This window comes from Chlamydotis macqueenii, chromosome 16 (genome assembly GCF_036417535.1).
Source record: "Chlamydotis macqueenii isolate bChlMac1 chromosome 16, bChlMac1.mat, whole genome shotgun sequence".
NCBI lineage: Eukaryota > Metazoa > Chordata > Aves > Otidiformes > Otididae > Chlamydotis > Chlamydotis macqueenii.
The window spans coordinates 4,400,093-4,418,376 of NC_141571.1; the positions used below are offsets into that span (position 1 = coordinate 4,400,093).

General features: G+C 47.8%; 1 protein-coding gene across 5 annotated transcripts in view; it reads left to right on the top strand.

Annotated features, from left to right (window-relative positions):
• PPP1R16B (protein phosphatase 1 regulatory subunit 16B) overlaps positions 1-18,284 on the top strand; it is a 61,581-nt gene that overhangs the window by 35,471 nt on the left and 7,826 nt on the right. For all 5 annotated transcript variants that reach the window (XM_086760896.1, XM_086760899.1, XM_086760894.1 and 2 more), the window contains 6 exons: positions 9,771-9,841; positions 11,877-12,022; positions 14,244-14,347; positions 14,670-14,794; positions 16,830-16,955; positions 17,308-17,383. In XM_086760896.1, coding sequence (XP_086617022.1) covers positions 9,771-9,841; positions 11,877-12,022; positions 14,244-14,347; positions 14,670-14,794; positions 16,830-16,955; positions 17,308-17,383 — 648 coding nt within the window. The remainder of the gene's footprint in view (positions 1-9,770; positions 9,842-11,876; positions 12,023-14,243; positions 14,348-14,669; positions 14,795-16,829; positions 16,956-17,307; positions 17,384-18,284) is intronic.

Consider the following 18,284-nt stretch of genomic DNA (forward strand, 5'->3'; position numbering starts at 1 on the left):
TGCAGCATGGAGAGCTGGGGTGAGAAGGTATTTATTGGAAATGCCCCTGTTTGGTATGCGGTGGTACAAGGATTGCCCACGCCTCCCAGCCGGGTCCCACCAAGGGCAGCGTGCCACCAGCTGTGGGACTTTGTGCAGTTGCTTGGAGGCCCGTGACAGCTGCCCTGTGTTGGTGTCGGGCTGTCGCAGGCACTGAGAGGCAGCAGCTGCGCCGGGGTGATGCTCGGCATTGGGAGTTGCTTTGGGATTGGAGATGTTTGACCTGGAGAGAAAACTGAATGTACTTTTTCGTTAATACCGAAAAAGTAGTTCTAGACTGTGTGATTTGTCTGTGTGTGACAGGCGCTGAAATGAAGACTGAAAGAGAAGTGGTTTGAAACTCTGGGGGAATAGTAGGATTTGCTCAGCCCTGAAAACTTGCAAACTTTTGGAACTTGGGCTTTTGAGATGGGACTTAAGAGGTTATCCTGTCTGGGTTGCTCGTGAAGATCAGGGATGGTTGTCAAATGTAGGCTTGGCGACCAAACGTGCTTCATTCTCCACCTTGGTGATGGCGCCATTCCTGACACGTAACTAAGTGAAGTGTGTTGCTATGCTGCAAGCCCTTCGGATGACCTTGCTCCCCCACCCATTGTGACTCACTCTTCTTGGCCAGCCCAGGTCCTCAATGTGGGCAGCAAATAGGTCTGAGTTGAGTGGTGGAGACCTTCCCGAGGGAGCAATACCATCCGAGAGTGGCTGCCGAGCCACAGCTTCCGTTGCTCTTGTGAAAATACCCGTGGACACAATTGCCGAGCTCTGTCAAATGCAAGGTTCACCTTGGGGTCTGGTTCCTGTCAAAGCTGTTAGCGTTGACCTCAGCTGCTTTGCCCAGTTCCTCTCGGCTGAACAACCAGGAGGATGCGGGGGAGGAAAGGAAATTTTTCGTGTGCTGAAAGGGTGGAGCTGGGACCTGGGACTCAAACACTGTCACAGCTGTGCTGCGGACCGTCACTGTGACCTTGGCCAAGAAACCTGAGCCTCCAGAGTCTTGGTCTAACTCGGGCTGAGATGTCACATCTGTGAAATGAGGCGAATACTGATTGTAAAATCCCTGGAGACAGCCTGGAGCTCGCTCTGCTAACGGCTGCAGCGCTTGCAGGGATCTCGGGATGAAAGGCTCTGTTGAATTTCAAATCTCAGCATCATGTAAAATTTCCTGCTGAATAATTACAGGTTGCAAAAACAGAAAGGTTGCTAAGGATCAGGCCACGGTTCTCTGGTGAAGTTCAGGTTGCTGCTAAACTTGTGTGAAAGTCTTCTTTCTGTAGCATGTGCTTTTTAAAAGGAAACCACAATCTCTCTTTATTTGACCCATAAGAAGGACATGGACCAGTTGGAGTGAGTCCAGAGAAGGCTACAAAGATGATGAGAGGGCTGGAGCTTCTCTCCTGTGAGGCCAGGCTGAGAGAGCTGGGGCTGTTCAGCCTGGAGAAGAGAAGGCTCCGGGGAGACCTTAGAGCGGCCTTCCAGTGCCTAAAGGGGGCTGCAGGAAAGATGGGGAGAAACTGTTCAGCAGGGCCTGTTGTGACAGGGTGAGGGGTAATGGTTTTAAAATAGAGGGAGGTACATTCAGACTGGACATCAGGAAAACAATTTTCATGCTGAGGATGGTGGAACACTGGCTCAGGTTGTCCAGAGGTGGTGGATGCCCCATCCCTGGAAACATTCCAGGCCAGGCTGGATGAGGCTCTGAGCAACCTGATCTGGTTGGAGATGTCCCTGCTCCTGGCAGGGGGGTTGCACTGGATGGCCTTTAAAGGTCCCTTCCAACCTGAACTGTTCTGTGATTCTTCTAAAGAAAAGAAAGGGGAGGACTTTCTGCCTGTGTAGACATTTCCCTTCCAGCACTGAGCAGCAGTGCAGCATTTCCCGTAAGACATGGTGCTGTGGAGCAGCAGGTGATGTTCCAGCAGATTGCACCTTAACCCCTGCCGTGTCCCCTGTGGTCTCCCGTGCGGGGTGATGGTGTGAGACACGACAGGGCCGGGTGCAACCTGGGGGCTGGCACTGGCTCCTGCCACTGCCGTCTCGCACAGAGCTGGTTTTTTAGAGGGGAAGAAACCCGAAATGTGCTGATCGAGGTCAGAGTGGATGCTGCTGAGCACGGAAGAGGTACTGAAACAGCCAGAGCAGCTGGAGCTTCTCTGGAGAGCAGGGCAAGGTTAAGGATGCACAACAGAGAAGGGTCTCTGAAGTGGGGCTGGCGGAGGAGGGGGAGAGCCCAGTCTGCTGGCGAGCTGTCGCTGCGGGGAATCGTTGGTATTAATTCAGGGCAGCTTGAAAAGCAGCTATGTGTTTCCCCCCCCTCCACCAAAACCTCTTTTCCGTTACTCTAAATAGAAAGTTTCCTGTTTTATAAGTGAGACTTAAAAACATTCGTGTGGTTCAGGTCAGCGTACAGCTGCTCAGCTGAGGGCACAGGATGCCTGAAATACGAGCTGGGGCAGAGGCTGTTGACTCTGGAACCTAATAACACTTTCAAATGGCCAGATGAACTATTTCCTCCTACACGGAGCACACAAGAGTATCCTCTTGCAGACACTGACGGGCTGGCTCTGGGTGCACGTGGGGGATATTGCAGTTCTGCTCCAGATCACCTGTTACGTTATTGTGTTAACGGGGCTGGGGAACCTCTTCATGTACTCGGACAGCTGCAAGAGTTTGCCTCCTGACACCGCTGCTCCCTTTTATCTAAACACTTCTTAAGCTGTAATTTCTATTACAGCCAATTATTTTTTTTTTCTGCAATTCCTTTCTAGTACCCTGAAAGACTTATTTTCTAAGAAGCTTAGTACAGACACTGCAGGTGATGGCTGCTGCATGTCTCAGTAGATGGGTTTTGGTCCAGTACATCAAAATAGGTTTCTGAACAGGTATATGAGCGGGATCCTCTGTGCTACTCAGATAAAAGCCTTTGATCTTGTGTTTGAATGGATTTGCGTGTGTTGTCATGACTTCCAAGAAGAGCTTTTTGTAGGAAGAAAGCTGGAAGTAGCCAGAGCTGTAGGAGAAGAGGAGGTCCTGGTTAAGCATTTACTGACTCCGTAGGTGCCCTTTGTCTAACTCTGCCTGAAGCAAGAAGGGAAGTGAAATTAGTTGCTTGCCAGCTTGCACCCACCAAACCCAGCATTTCGGATGCGAACTCAAGAGGTGGGGGATGCAGGTTCCTATTGAGCTGCTGCTGGAGGAGGTGGCTGTCCCTCCCTCGCATTCCGTTGGTGCTCCCTGCTCAGGCCACTGGCTCGTGTGGCTCCGACTGCAGCAGGACAATTCCCTCTGCACGTTGTCCGTGCCTTCTGCTGAGCACCACCGCACCCTAAAAGCCAACATTGCTCTGTTCATTGCTGCAACTTCTGAGTCACTCGTGGGAAACTTGGTCTTGGTCTCTTGATCCATACCTTCATTAAGTCTAACTTAAAATTTTTTTTAGCACCCTTTAAATAGGCACCATTCATAGAAAATATTTACTCCAAAATGGCTCTTAACAAGAGAAGAGGCTCTCTGGCAGCCCAGGTGTCACTGTCGCAATGATATTGGGGAATCTGCTTTCCTGGCTGCCTGCCTGCAGAAATCCTGCTCAAGGCAGCTGAGCCTGAAGGTTATGTAAAACACTCATCCCTTTTAAAGCCCATCATCTGTTTAAAAACTGTACCAAAATGATTTATTTATTCTTCCAGTAACAGATGAGGAATGGGAAGCCAAGAAAATAATCTCTGACTTTAGTTTTCCTGTATGTGTTTGGTATCTCTGGTGTGCACCAATGTCACTGTTAGTCTGAGCAGGAGGAGAGGATAAGGATGCTTTTGAACGTGACACTACATCCTCAGAAAAGCTTGTCAGATGGCAGCATCCTTTAATTTTCATTTTCCCTACTGAAATGAGTTTGGCTTTGTTTCTGCTGCGTCCTTTGAGCATTGCTTGTCACAGACGGGTAACTTGCACGCTGTTACTTATCTGAGTAATCTCAGCTTGATGGCAGCCGTTAAAGAAAGAAAGATGCTTTAGCATCACTAGCCCTAAGTGGATTACCAGAGCTTGAAGCCCTGTAGATGCAGAACAAGAAAAATATGGGATGCAGTAGAGCTTGGGTGCCTGCCTATGGCCCCTTCATCCAAGACGCAGCTGCAGGCAGCTGTCCCCTTGTAGCATTCTTGGTGCTCTGGTACTGCAGCGACGGACAGGGGTCAAAGCATAAAGCAAAAACGGATTGAAATAGATACAAAGAGGGGGAGAAAGAGTTGGGCCCCATACGTTAAATAAATGTGTGATTTGTTGATAACTCTCACTTGCTGTCAGGATAAAGCTTGTGTATGAGCCAGGCCCCAGGCTCTGCAGGAGGAGCTGGCTGTGCGAAGCAGGTTCCTGGGGGCTGCAGAAGGATGTGCCCCCTTCAGCAAGAAGCATCAAAGCCAGAAATAGTTTTTCCTTGAGAGAAGCAGCACCTGGGCTGAGCGTAGCTGCACGAAATGTCCCTGCCCGCGAGAACGTGGCACGCAGCAGATGGGGCTCTGCTGGCCTCTTTCCAGACTTCCCAGATTTTGGTGGGTGTAGTGGAAGGAATGTGTGTGCCCAGCTATAAACTGGGTGGGAAGTGTCACAACAGGCTTTGAACCTTCCCGGGAACGCGGGGGGATCAGTCGTGACGGGATGTCTCAGTTGCTAGCTCAGCAGGCAAACTGGGCCGTGTTTTTTTTTAGGTGCGCTACATGTTTGAAGCTGTCTGAGTGCGGGGTTTTGTTTTCTGGGGTTTTTATTTTTGTCCTTCAAATAGCTTTAGGGAGCTGCAGAGTTTATCAATGGACCAGCATGGGCTGCCGGTTGTATGCTGGAGGATAAGGCTGAGTGCTTTCATGCTGTCACTGCTCGGGTTCAGGTACGCTCCTGAACGCGAACGTCACGCTACGCTGTGTTAGGAAGCTGGCTGCTTTGCTGCCAGAGCGCTCGCAGCTTCAGTGCTGTTCTCCTGGCAGTGTTTCTTCCGTGTAATAAATCTCCCTGCAAAACCATAGCGGTGAAAATGCAGCTTTGAAGTAGCTGAGCCTGGGGACCGGGCTTTCTAGACCTTTGCCAGCACATCCCCGTGGCTCAGGCACCACCAGTATCTCACCACAAGCGACACTGGGAAGAGTTTCTTCTGCCACACTGGGTTTTTGACTAAAGCTGCACTTGGGGAGAAGTGACTTCTAGCAATGTGGAAAAGTGTGCATCTTAATCCAAGTGAAACTTCTTTGGTTAATTCACTGAACTCAGGTGTAAATGTACAAGAAATATCTGCTTCCATAGAGACCTCAGTGCAATAGGAGCTTTTAAAGGGGGCCTGAGAACCAGAAAGTGAACTAAAAGAGTTTAAATATTTTCAAAAAGAAAATTGTTGAGTGCAAAGGATCAAGATAAACCTGAATTTTTAAAAACTAATGGCCTATATGTGTATGTAAACTTGGAGCGCGTAGGTAAGCTTGCTTGCCAGTATGGACAGTTTGCCACTGTCTATTGTTGGGAGGAATCGGCACCTCCTGTCAGAAAGGTGTTCGGGGCTTTTTCCCAGCCCTGGTATCCATATCAGTTTCAGCTGGCTTTTCCTCTTATGAGTTACTAATACCTAAGGTATGGATGAGAGCGTAATAGTATCCAGACTTTTATGGGGTAGCTTATTGACTTGGGGGGGCCTGCATTGACAGAGGCATATTTTTCCCCATGGAAAAGCGTTCATCTGGTTTAGGAACTTTTCTGGCAAAGCTGTTTCTCGTTTAAACTCAGTGGGAAGGGACATCGATGAAAAGCCGTAGTGCTGGGATATCTCTTCAGGCGAGAGAGCTGATGACCCCACACTGAATTTTCCTTAGGGCTTCTGCAGTGGCTTCTTTGTCTTCCCCATGATTTATGGGGTTTGGGGAGAGTAAGCAGGGCTTGGCCATGCTCAGGAGGAGAGAGGGCTCCTGAGAAGGGGGTTTGTTGTGTTTGGGGAGGAGAAGCTGTCGGAGGCTGCTCCAGGACATGTGATGGAGGGTGACTTAAAACCTAGGGTGTATTTTCACAGCTGTTGTGGGAGCGTTTTCCATTTCACACAGCACAGATGTGAATGATAAAATATAAATTGAAGATTAATGTACACCATCTTGGCGTGTGAGAGGTTCAATTATAGGCAGAACAAGCTGAATAATGGAAAATACATTTGAGTGATTGTTCAGTTAATATAATTTGCGATGAATTATTCACAACAATTTGTTCACCCAGGTCTTATTGTAATCATTTTCATTCCTTCATTCGCTATGCATTTGAAACTGCTTCCCACAACTTCTGCTTGACATGTAATAAAGAACATCCACGCATCCAGCCCCTTCTCCCCACCTCCCCCTGCCTACGTGCGAAGGAGGACAGATTTTAGAGAGCTCGGCATTTCAGGTACTGAGCTCTCTCTAAGAACTTAATCGTAAGTGTTACAGTGGAGGCTGCTGCCTGCTCAGCCCGCCGATGTGACCCATAAAAGTTCATTCTGTCGGGCTTGCGGTGACCTCAGCTCAGAGAGGACCCCTGTCCGTGCCACACCTCGTGCATCTGGGGGGACCTTCCTTTCACGAGGGATGTGCTCGGGCTGACAGAAGGCGATCGGCTGACGTTGAGCGATTAGTCTGCATCCTTGTGAGCTGAAGCGTATGCTTCCTACCTGTATGGCACTGTTCGTGCCTGGAGGTGGGAGGAGAAGGTGTTGGGCTTCGCAGTGAGGCGTGTGGTATCAGGGGGCTGGAAGAGAAGCACTTTGCTTGCTCTGGTCCCTGTCCCTGATGTGTATTAAGCAGCGGTGCGGGTTGGTGGCAGTGCCACAGCCCTGCAGCTGAGGGTCCAGCTTCCAGCATTGCAGAGCATCACGGTTGTGCCCCTCTTTTCCTGCCCTTAAGGCACTGGAAAACCCACCAATGCACATTTCTCCTGAAGTCCATCAGAAAGGAGGGCTTGTTCTTCCCAGCCAGGTGGGAGGTTTTGACCTGGGCCATCCCTGGGTAGTGGGCATGGGGAAGATCCCTGTTGCCCCTCCACGTCCCTCTGCAGCCCTGCCCACAGGGAGCAGGAGCTGACAAAGCCGCTCTTTGCTGCTTGGTGGGAATCAGGGCTGCGTTCTGCTGCGAGCTCGGTGGGACACTGGGTAGATCCCCTCCCTTGTAAAAGGGTCTGTATGTGATAGGAAATCATAGATCTCGCAGACTTCTGCCTGGCTGTTGGGATTTGTTTTCTGGAGCATGAGGAATACTGAAGGCAACATCCCTCTAATTTTGGAGAAAAGAGCCAGAACTTGTTGCTGCCCAGCCCTGTGCTCCCCTGCCGAACCCCGAGATGTGAACCTCAGCTTAGGACTGATTAGAAAGCAGTTTGATCTCTTCTTCAAGCCATCTGTGCCTGGACTCATTGGTACTACATCCATACCTAGCTTCGCTACCTGACTTTTCTATATACTCTTTTCTGATGTCTTGTGGTTGTCAGTCTTCAGTGTGTTGAGAGATACTAAGGAATGTTTGGAGGGCTGCAGAGAGCTGGTCCCGAGGGCGTATGAGAGTCAAGGGAGGTGTGCTGTGAACATGAGGGCTGCTGCTGGGGTTAGTAGAGAATTCAAAGCTGCTTTCGGGTAAGAGAAATCTTTCTCTGAATCTGAACCCTTCAAGGACTCTTACAAGCTCTGTCAAGCCATGATGGCAGAGTCTTCAACACAAAACCCGACACTCCATAACCCAACACTCCGTAACAAGCTGGGATTTATGCTACTGCTTCTTCCCATGGTGGGTCAGCACTTGTAAGGTTAATCTGCCAGCGTCTACTTGTCCAACTCTTCATGATCAGGCAAAACATGATTATGGAGCTGCATGCCATTAGCACACAATGGCTCTTAAATGACTGAGATTGAATTAAAACCCTAATGGCAGAGCATCCAAAGTAAATAAAAGACAACCAGATCCGCTGGCGAATGACTTGCCTATCGCTCAGCTTGGATTAGGAGAGCAGGAGCTCGGGGCTGGCCAGAAACAGTAGAAGCACGGTCATTAAATTGGATATTGGCTGGGGTTCAGCGCTCTTGTTACTGTGGAGCATGCAAGTGTTGGGGGTGTGAGCTGCCTGTGGGCGTGGGCTTCCTGCGCTGGCCTTTGAGCTGGAAAAATGCCAGGCTCTTTGGACTCGCCGCGGTGGGGGATGAGTTCTGTTCTTGGTTGTATTCTGCTTTTTTGCATCAGTTTCATCAAGCAGGTGTCAATGCCTTGAAATTATTTCCAGTAAACATAAATTCCAGCATCCATTTTGGGTCAGGTGAAACAGTCCTGTGATATAAAGGGTTTCATTTCACTTCTGTCTGGTTTTGCCTTCCTTTTTGATAACGTCAGCTTGGTGGCTTCCAAACAAAATTTCACTTTGTTTTCTATTTGCCTTTCTTGCGAGTGCACTTGCCAGATCTTTTAAACAAAGCTTCATAAATCACCGCTGATGTCACTGCGGACATGTTTTCCGTGTTCTTCTTTGGATGCCAGAAGTGCTCTGTCCCCAGGGACAGCCGTGATGTGCTGGGGAAAGGGCTCCCTCCAACAGCGGGATGGGATCAGGTGAAAGCAGCAGCGGCTGCGGGATGCTTTGGGAGCGACCAGCCTTGCAGCCTTTTTTTGATTGCCAGCTCTGAAGATGGTTGTTGCCCCTTCAGTTTTGTTAGTGTCGCTTGTTTTGTGGCTCTGGTTTAGCTTAATGGTTGCATCCTTGCCAACAGATAAGGTGGGACTTGAACATCTCTTGCTACCCTGGTCCCAGGGAGATGACTATGAACCTCTGGCTGGTGCCTGTGCTGTCAGTGACATCTGAGGTGGGAAAAGCATTAGGTCCTGAAATCTCTGGAGAAAAAGCAGGGAATGAGCAAGTAAACAACAGAAGATGGGTATAGATCATCAAGATTTGTCAGCAGTGTTGAATTGGAAGAGTTCTTGGTGTTGCTGTTGATTTCCTTCCTCTCCCAGGCTTATTGCTGTTACCCCATGCGAGATCTGCACCTCAGAGCAAACTTTACTTTTTACCTAGGGGCTAATGGCTTTTCATGTGTTCCAGAAATTTGCACTTTAATGGAATAAATCTTATCCTTTCCTCCCAAAGCAGCAATAAAAAAATAAGCCTCTGAGAAGCTTTCTTCAAATACCCAACAGCTCATCTGAAGCGTCCAAAGTGACCTCAGTGTATTTTCAACCTGGCAGACCCCTGAATCTATTGGTTTTCTCGTCCCAGATTAATAATTTCTGGAGGCAAGACCTCATCCCCTCCACAGTGAGATCTCTCTTACGCTTTTAACTCGGGACCCAAAAATCCCCCGATTGCCTTTGAGCTCTCCTGGGCTGCAGGGCGCAGATGTTGCACTGGGATGTTGCAAAGCACGAGATAAAAATGTAGATGGTTCCAGCACAACCATCTCAAAATGACAGCTGTAATAGCAAAGTCTCCTTTGGAAGGAAGTGGGGGGGAAAATTGTATGCTGGTGCTCTCTGCTGGATAAAGCCAAGAAGGCTCTTTGCTCACCAGCACTGCGGTGACTGCGGGTTCACACCAGTGGTGGCTCTTGGTCTCCTGCAGCTCTGCCCGCACTGGGACACCCTGACGGGGTGACTTGGCTTTGGCTTGAACTGGCCAGGGCTAGCTGAGGACAAGAGATGTGTTAGGATCACTGATCATTCCTGATCTGACTCCTTTCCTCCTGTCCCCTTCCCTTACAGTGTGTTACTTGCTGAAGAGCAACATCAGCCCAGACCTGTGCAACGAAGACGGACTGACTGCACTGCATCAGGTGAGGCGCGGGAGGAGGTCGCAGCTCCCTGCCGCTCCCCGCCGTCGCGTCTCCTGCTGCCCTCTGAGCAGGCCTGCCACGGAGAATGGGGAAAGCTCCTGTATTTCATTTTGTTGCTGTGTTAAAGCAGTGAAACTTCACCGTGTTGTGCTGGCGATCCTATTTTTTGGAGAGCAAACTGAGATCAAACCCTTATCTTCCCTTATCCCAGACTTTGCTCAGTGATAAGAGCTCAGGAATTGTGGCTGAATTTCAGATGTGAAGAACATTTCTCTCACCCTTTAATCTTTGTGGGGCTGGCCTGTAAACTCTTAAAGCAGATTGACTCTAAATTTAGAGACTTTGGCAACCTATGAGTTTAGAACCTGGATTAGATAAATGATGCACAGGATGCTTGGAGAGCCTGCTGCTCTCTGTAGGCTTGGTGACTTCCAAAGGTCCATGTGAGATGGAAGGACCTGATCGCCAGTAAAATACAGACTTGCTATGGTAGAGTGTAACTGTGTCCTTCCTCAGAGCCTCTGCACTACTCCCATAAGGGTTTTTCTATTCTTCTAATAGGCCCCCGTCCCCACCCCTCCTCGTGAGTCCTGGTTTTCAGTGCGGAAGCATCAGGAGAGCCAGCCTGTGGAAGGCCGTGGGACTCGCCACGCCTGGCAGCTGCCGCCTCCACCGCCACCAAAAACAGTGGCGCGGTTGTCACCCCGGCTCCGAGGGCGGAACGGGGACTCGTGGTTTTCTTGCCGTTAGTCCCTGCTGTAAATGCTCCCATTGACTTGGGATTTGGGATTCTTCTGCAAGTCACTTGCTCTCTTCTAAAGCTGAATGGATGTTTGCTTAAAAATGCAAACTGGCTTCTAGAAGAATAAAAGGTCCCCACCACCACCTCTCCAAAGAGATGTTACTCTGCACGCAGAGATGTGTGATGGCGTCATTGCTTTCCCCACGAGGTACTGAAGCCCACTGAAGGATCAGTTATTGTAAAGGTGCCTTTTGAGAGTTGAGGTGGGAACTTTGCATCCGCTAGAATTAACTGAATCCCCGAACAGGGAGAAGCTCCTCAGTGAACATTACTGCCCATTAGCAGTTATACTTCTGTGACAACTTGGCTGTGTGAGAGGCGTGATTTTAACCTCACATTATCCAAATAGTACACAGAAATAGAAACACATGAAAGGTCCGTGTCACTCAGCTGCTGAAGGGCTTGTTGTGGGGTGCAGTTCAGCCCCATGAGAAGCCCATACTGCGGCGCTGAGCTGTGAGGCTCCTGTGTGGGTCTGCAGGAACGCGCAGACCACAAACAGGCTCTTTGCGCAGGAATGAATTTATTTTTGTATCTTTATTGCACGGACGTTCATGTCAAGAAGCGAGCACAAGGTGGATCAAAGAGCAAGTTCCACCTTCCCCAGAGGAAGGCGGTTGAGGCCCTTCTCGCAGGCTGCCTTGGGGACTGTGGTGTAAGCGCACCGAGGGTGCTGATTTTTTTTTTTTTTTTTTTTTTTTCCAAGAGATGAAAGGTGCCCTGTGAAGCACCTCATAATTCTGGGAATCCAACTTGCATTTCTTCAGGTAACTGTGGTAGGTAGCGTGAGCTGCTGGGAAGGTGTTTACTCATCACATGCCAGTGTGTGGGATTTTCCCCAAGAAAAGGGAATGTCAGCTTGTCAACTCACCCCCTGGTATGTGGTTATACTGGTTACGCTGAATTTCTGCTGTGTTTGCTCTTGAATATGGAAGACCCAGGGGAAGAGAAGCTGTGAGCCGATTTGCTATCGTTCCCTACTGGTTCTGCCCTCAAACCAGAAGGCCCTGTAAAACACCAGTGACCTTCACTCTGCCCAGTGTAGGTGTTCTGCATGGTTCCTTTCTGAGCTGGTTGTGCTCAATTTAGTGTTTAACTCTGTCGGAGATGCTTGTTGCCAAACACTGCAGGATGAAGTACGTCTCCACATCCTGGTACAACTGAGCAGTAAGACAGCTCCTTGTCTTCCCAAAGTTTTAAAAAAACAATCTGTCTGCATCTCTTCCCCACCAGTGCTGCATAGACAACTATGAAGAGATAGTCAAGCTTCTCCTCAACCATGGGGCCAATGTCAATGCAAAGGACAATGAGCTGTGGACTCCGTTGCATGCAGCAGCTACGTGTGGTCATATCAACCTGGTGAAGATCCTCATCCAGCAGTAGGTGGCTTTTTTGTGTCTGTCCCTTTCCACAGATCTGATTCTACCCACAGCTTCTGTGGATGGAAACAGAGACTGCTCACTTCCTTGCAAGATTGCAGCGGTGGTGATTATTCCCTGCTTTCAGGCTATTCATTGGACTCCTTCCTGCGTGGGGCAAAAGGGGTGGAGGAGGAAGAGCAAGAAAGGCTGAGGACATGCAGTAAAACCTTAGATGACTTGACTCCGTTGCATGAAGTTTCTGGAGACTGAGACAAAATTTGCCACTTTTTGTCTGTATTCTGTGTGTATGTGGCTGTGTTTGTGCTTGAACTGTGCTCGCTGGATGGGTAGAAATAGGAGCAACCAACAGGATCCACCTTCAAGCTCTTAAACATGACTTCAGGTCTTCCAGCCACAGCCAAAGAGACACTGATGTAGGACAGCATCTTCGTTTAGCTCAAATGCTTGGGTGAACTTTGTGACCTGTCTTACTGGCTCTTAATTAGTAACTAGTTACCCTCTTGTAATGCATTTGTTCCTCAGCAGTGTGAGAGAAGGTGCTCGCACTGGACTTTCCACTTGCCTTTACAAAGGCCCTAAAGCTCAAGTCTTTTCTAGACTTGCCAGCAAGGAGGAGAAGGTGTTTTGAGCTGTACCATGTGCAGCGTTTAATGAGCACCTGCTGTGAATCCTGTCTGGAGCAGATGGTCCTGACTCTGTATGGAGCCTTCTCCTCCACTTCCCAGAGTGGCGGCATGGAGGGCAGGATGTGCTTTGGGAGCGTTAACACTCAGCACTGTCTGCTGCTTCTCCCTCAGGGAGGGAGACTTCTTCCTGTGATGCTGGGATGCATCTGGGAGACTCGCATTAAAGATTAAGCTCTTTGGCCATATAATGGAAGTGGAGCAGAGGATGCAAATAGTCATCCCTTGGAAGGACGTTCCTACTTGGGTTAGGAAACTTTTGGATGGGGGTCATAAAAATGGAGCACACAAATATAGGACAATATATTGCATTCCTGACCCTTAACTGAAGATAAGGGAGCGTCATGGGGATGGGTGGCAAGGTGAGGAACTGGAGCTTATGGCCCTGGTTGTCACAGACTGCCATGTGGTAAGGAGCTGCCAGCAAATTTGGACACTAGTAGCCTAATGACATGATCCTGTCTTCAGAAACAGTCTTCTCCTGGACTTTTGAGGAATGGGGTGATTTAATTTGTCTGTGACAATCAAAGTTGTCCTTCACAGGAGGTGTCACATATCAAATGACTGGTTAAACACTGCCTGTAAAAGCAATGTTACTGTTGGTGAGACCTGGAACACCTGGAGACCATCAGAGGAAGTAGCCCACAAGATGCCCAGTTCTTTGCTTTTTAATTTGCTGACTAAACAAACGCTGGTACTTTGCAAATGTGAATTCAATGCAGTTTGCTCTGCTCAGGCAGAGGGGAAAACACAAAAGAAGAAACAGGAATCTAAATGCAAATGGGTACTGTCTGCTGTCCTTGCAAGGTAGCTGTCAGGGTAGATGAGAATTCAGCTGAAACTATTTAACTGCTAGCTGAAATAGCACAGTTCAGAAGGTGCTGGAAAATTTCTACTATGCGGGAATATGGGGACAGTGATTAATTTAGCTGGTAATTTTAATTCCACATAGTGACCTCCTGGAGGTCACTAAAGCACTTAGAGAAGTGCTTTTGGACAATCAGAAAGAAAAATTCACCATTGACAGGGTATTTTTAATTACTATTTTATGCCAGCATGCCCTTGGCTACTTGGAAGGCTCCTCCACCACTCAGCTCCTATCTTTCCCAACTTTTCTGGTCATTGTGAACTTTTCGTTGAAGGACTGCCGGATGCCCAGATAACAAGCACCTGGTAGTTGCTTGGCATTGTTATCCAGAAATTCAGCAAATAAATCACTTCTGTCATTGAGAAGCTGCCGGTCTGTCCAGTGCCAGGGTCAGGAGAGGACAGGAACAGCTCGGTGGCTCGTGTGCCCCACAGCCCATGAAGGAGGTGTAGCATGCTGCCTTTCATCCACTTCTGGAGTTTATCTTCCCCATTGACAGCTCCATGGCTTTGCTTTAAATCTTTCGTATCTCACACAAATCTTGGTGACATCTGGGCGACCATTAAACCCCAGTTAGTTTTTGCTGAGCATTTATCCCAGTGGTTGGCACTGTCTGCTCAAGGATGTCTGAGGTCCTTCCTTGTGTAACTCCGCTTTCTCCTTGCAGTGGAGCAGACTTGTTAGCAGTAAATGCAGATGGCAACATGCCGTATGACCTCTGTGAAGATGAGCCAACTCTGGATGTCATTGAGACTTGCATGGCTTATCAAGGTAAGGAGACTGAGTTCATGCAAAATACAAAAATGGGTCGATGTAGTGCTAAAAATTACCTTGCTTCTCAGCTCTTGATTTGCCTTTGGAGAAAAGCAGAGAGCTGCTGCCTGGCATAATTTCTTGGAACCTAACTCTGTCTAGTTTCTCTGATTCCTAAGAAATGATGAGGGTGAAGGACAGCTGTCAGTCCCCTCGGCTACATAGCCTCTGAAAAGGATGTGAGGTCATATCAACAGGGAATCATAAGTCTTGTTTTACTCCACCAGTGGAGACAAAGACCCTTTCCAACTCTTCTCTCTCTGACTCCGAATTTTAACAGGAATTACACAGGAAAGGATCAATGAGATGCGGGCTGCTCCGGAGCAGGTCATGATCTGTGACATTCATGACATACTTGCAACTGGACAAGACCTGAACAGGACTGATGCCCAAGGTGCTACGCTGGTGAGTGAAACTGCCGTGGCTTCACTTTTGCCTTCCTTCAGCCCGCAGGTTACGAAACCTGCCCTGAGGCAGGACTTATACAACATCAACACGTACAATCACAGAGAGGAGCGAGGAAGCTGTTTTGATCTTCTCCCTGGTTTAGTTTACTGTCACGTAGGAACAGGCTCTGTCCATAAGTACAGCTGACATAACTTGGTGTCTAAGCCGTGCTTTTTTGAAGTGAATCCCTTGTTCATGTGAGCTCTGTCAGTTGTCCAGCAGCTCAGGTCCTGCAGTGAGGCTGCGGAGCTCCTGGGTCCTGTCTGACAGTGGCTGGTACCAAAGAAAGATGCAAGAAATCCTGTGATGATGAGCTGCAGAACATAACACTGGTGCTGACCTCTGAGGAAATGGAGACTGAACGACCCCCCAGTAACGCTTTGCTTCTCACTAGTCCTGTAGTCTGACCTGACTCCCATGGAGGAGACGTGAGAGCCCTCTGGTTTTCATGGGAGCTGGAGCTGGTGTTAAGCACTCTGGAGACTTTCTGCCTCCTCTTCTTTCTGCTTTGCATAGCATCTGGCTCATACAGAGTCAACGGAGCGCTGAGTTTATTCGTGTAGGATGGCATCTGCCCCTGGGCAGAGGACAAATGTGCAGCACAAAGCAAGCTGGCATCTGATATGACTGGTCAGGGACCAAGAAGGCTGAACAATCCTAGTCCTGTTCCCTTCTTTTTCACCTGCAAACGTGTCTTAAGCCCTTGCTTAGAGCAGTCCCAACTTAGGGAAAGTTCAGTAATGCTGTCATACATGTTGGGACTTTTATACAACCTTGGTCATTGGAGGCTTGGGCACAGATATAACTGACATCCAGGCCACTTGGTGTCATTTGTTGGATGGCAGACCATGGCAGTGCATTCAGGTTTCTTAATCTAAATTGTCACCTATAGCATCTACCAGTGTAAGGAGAGGGCCAGCTCCCTCCAAGATAAACTTGGATGACTGAAGCGTTTATTGCAGCTTATTTTTTTAACATGTTTTTCCCCTTTAACAAGGATTATATACATAAATTCAAGATGACCTCTTGGCTTCCCTTTTTTTATCACCCCCAAGTGATTCCTTGTTAATTCATATGGTCTCTAGAGGGTATGACCCAATGCCACAATATTTATGTAGAAATTAACTGAATTGCCAGAAAGCATGAGAATTTATTTCCAGATGAGGATTTAACTTTGTGTGGTGGAATCTACATGGAAATTTTTGAAAAGAAGCTTTAATTCTCCTCTTCAGTATAGATGAAATTGGATGAGCTCTGAGAGGAGTTCATACTTTGAGTAGAGCGTAGGTCAATGTTTTGCTCAGAGATGCAACAGCAGACCACAATTATGAAAATCTTCCAAGACACGAAGTGTGGTGTGCGACTGAAGGAAGCTGTTATTGATGTCTCCAAAGTAATGGTTGTAGTTGGAAGCCAGTCCCTGAAAAATCAGATTCCCTTAACTAAAAGTAGCCCCAGATTTAAGTGGTTTTGATTTTCAAATGGTGAAAACAATTATAGCGTGAGTGGAAGTGCACTTACATGAAGTGAGTCCTGACTAAATCAGACTGAAAATTTGATTTAAAAAATCACACCCACAGCACCTAAATGTGGAAGAGGAGACATTCTTCTGGCATGAAGAATGCGGAGTTTGCGGTGGATGATGTTCTCCATTGCAGGGTTGCGTTTTGATGGTGCTATTTCCCTACAGACTGGGAAGCACTTAAGATTCCTTGATTTAAAATGTGAAAACATTATTTTCCTAACCCATATTTGTAATTTATTTTAAGAACTGTTAAGCAGTTTCCTCTCCAAACAGAATGATATGCAGGTAATACTGAGTTTTAGTAACAGGAACAACCTGCTTTTGACCTGATGGCATCTGCCGAATGTGAAATGTGCTGCCCGTCCAGATCTAGACTCAGATGTTATCCAAGAAATTCCACTGCAACTTGGCGTATAAACCCATTCGTGGTCCTTGCTGGTGGCTCATGCTCTGTTCCTTGTCTCCTAGCTGCATATAGCTGCAGCCAATGGTTATCTGCATGCAGCTGAAGTCCTTCTTGACCAGGGGGCAAGCCTGGATGTTAAGGACTGGGACGGCTGGGAACCTCTTCATGCTGCTGCTTTCTGGGGACAGGTAATGCTTTTGTTGCAAATGTCATGTATGAGGGTGACATTTCTTTCTGCCTGGACAAGTTGTGTAGTACTCTGCAAACGGAAGAAACCTGTACTAGGGCTGGACTCACTGGCAGTGTCAAATGAGGTCCTTGGGGCTCCAAAAAGAACCTGTTGCTGAGAAGGTTCAGGGAGTGCAGTTGAATGGTAGGAACAATGTTTAACATCACACACCACACATGTGCCAGAATAATTTGAGATGAGCTGAGCATGCATGCTATTGCTTCTTATCTTCTTCCAGCTTTTCAGCTTTGAGGAGGAAATAGATTCCCTAAAGTACCTCTATCAACTTGGCTTTCTTTCCTTTTCTTTAGATGCAGATGGCAGAGTTGCTTGTGTCCCATGGGGCTAGTTTGAGTGCCAGGACATCTTTGGATGAGATGCCAATAGGTGAGTTTACTAAGCTTAAAAAAAGAAGAGCTTGCTAGAAAAGCTTTTCCCCCTAAGCCTGCAGGAATCTTCACACAGTGCTTTCAGGAGCATTAGCATTATTTTTCAGGTGTCTGCAGAATCAAAGTTGCAGTTATTTTAACTGGGACTGAAGTTTTAAAGTGCTTCCTTTATTACTTCTGAAAACGCTTCTTCCTGTTCCTAAAACCAAGGGAGAAGCAGTTTCTCAAGCACCAAGTCAGGCAATGAAGTGTAGTAAGCTAGAAGGGGTTGGAGAGGAAAGAGAAAGTACACCCAAGTCTTGGAACAGATTAGAAGTGAAAATGCCAAAGTGCTGGCATCTGACCATGTGCATTATAACCTTGTGCCACATTTTCTTTTGGAAAAATGTTTTCTGAGCCTTAATTGAAAAATCTGTGCATCCTTGTTTTGAAGGTTGAAAGTTCTTGCCTTCTACCCTGATCTGCTTTGTTTTTGTCTATATTCTTTTTTGGTTTGGAGGCTTAAGTAAAAATGCTGTATTCTGCAGGGGTGCTGCAGTCTAGTAATTAAAGAAATTTCTTTTCCTCCCATCTTAAAGCCTTGATACAGTAGTCAGTGTATCTGTCACCCTTTCACGGGTAAAGGCACAGTATGCTGCAGGGATGGGACAAAACCTAGCTGAACAGCGGCATCATCACAAAGCTGCACCCCCATCACAATCAGCAGCTCTTGTCTTCTGCTTCTGTTCAGGTGTTCAAACCATTCTGCCTCCCCTAATTTGTTTAGAGATTAATGTGCCTAAGCATATTCTGCTTAAATTTCCCTTCTCTTCCTCCGAGCATTTGTAGTTGTATATAGTAGGAAGGTGCAGTTAGTAACATAACGTTAATGTTACCACATTTGAACCTGGTTATTGGCT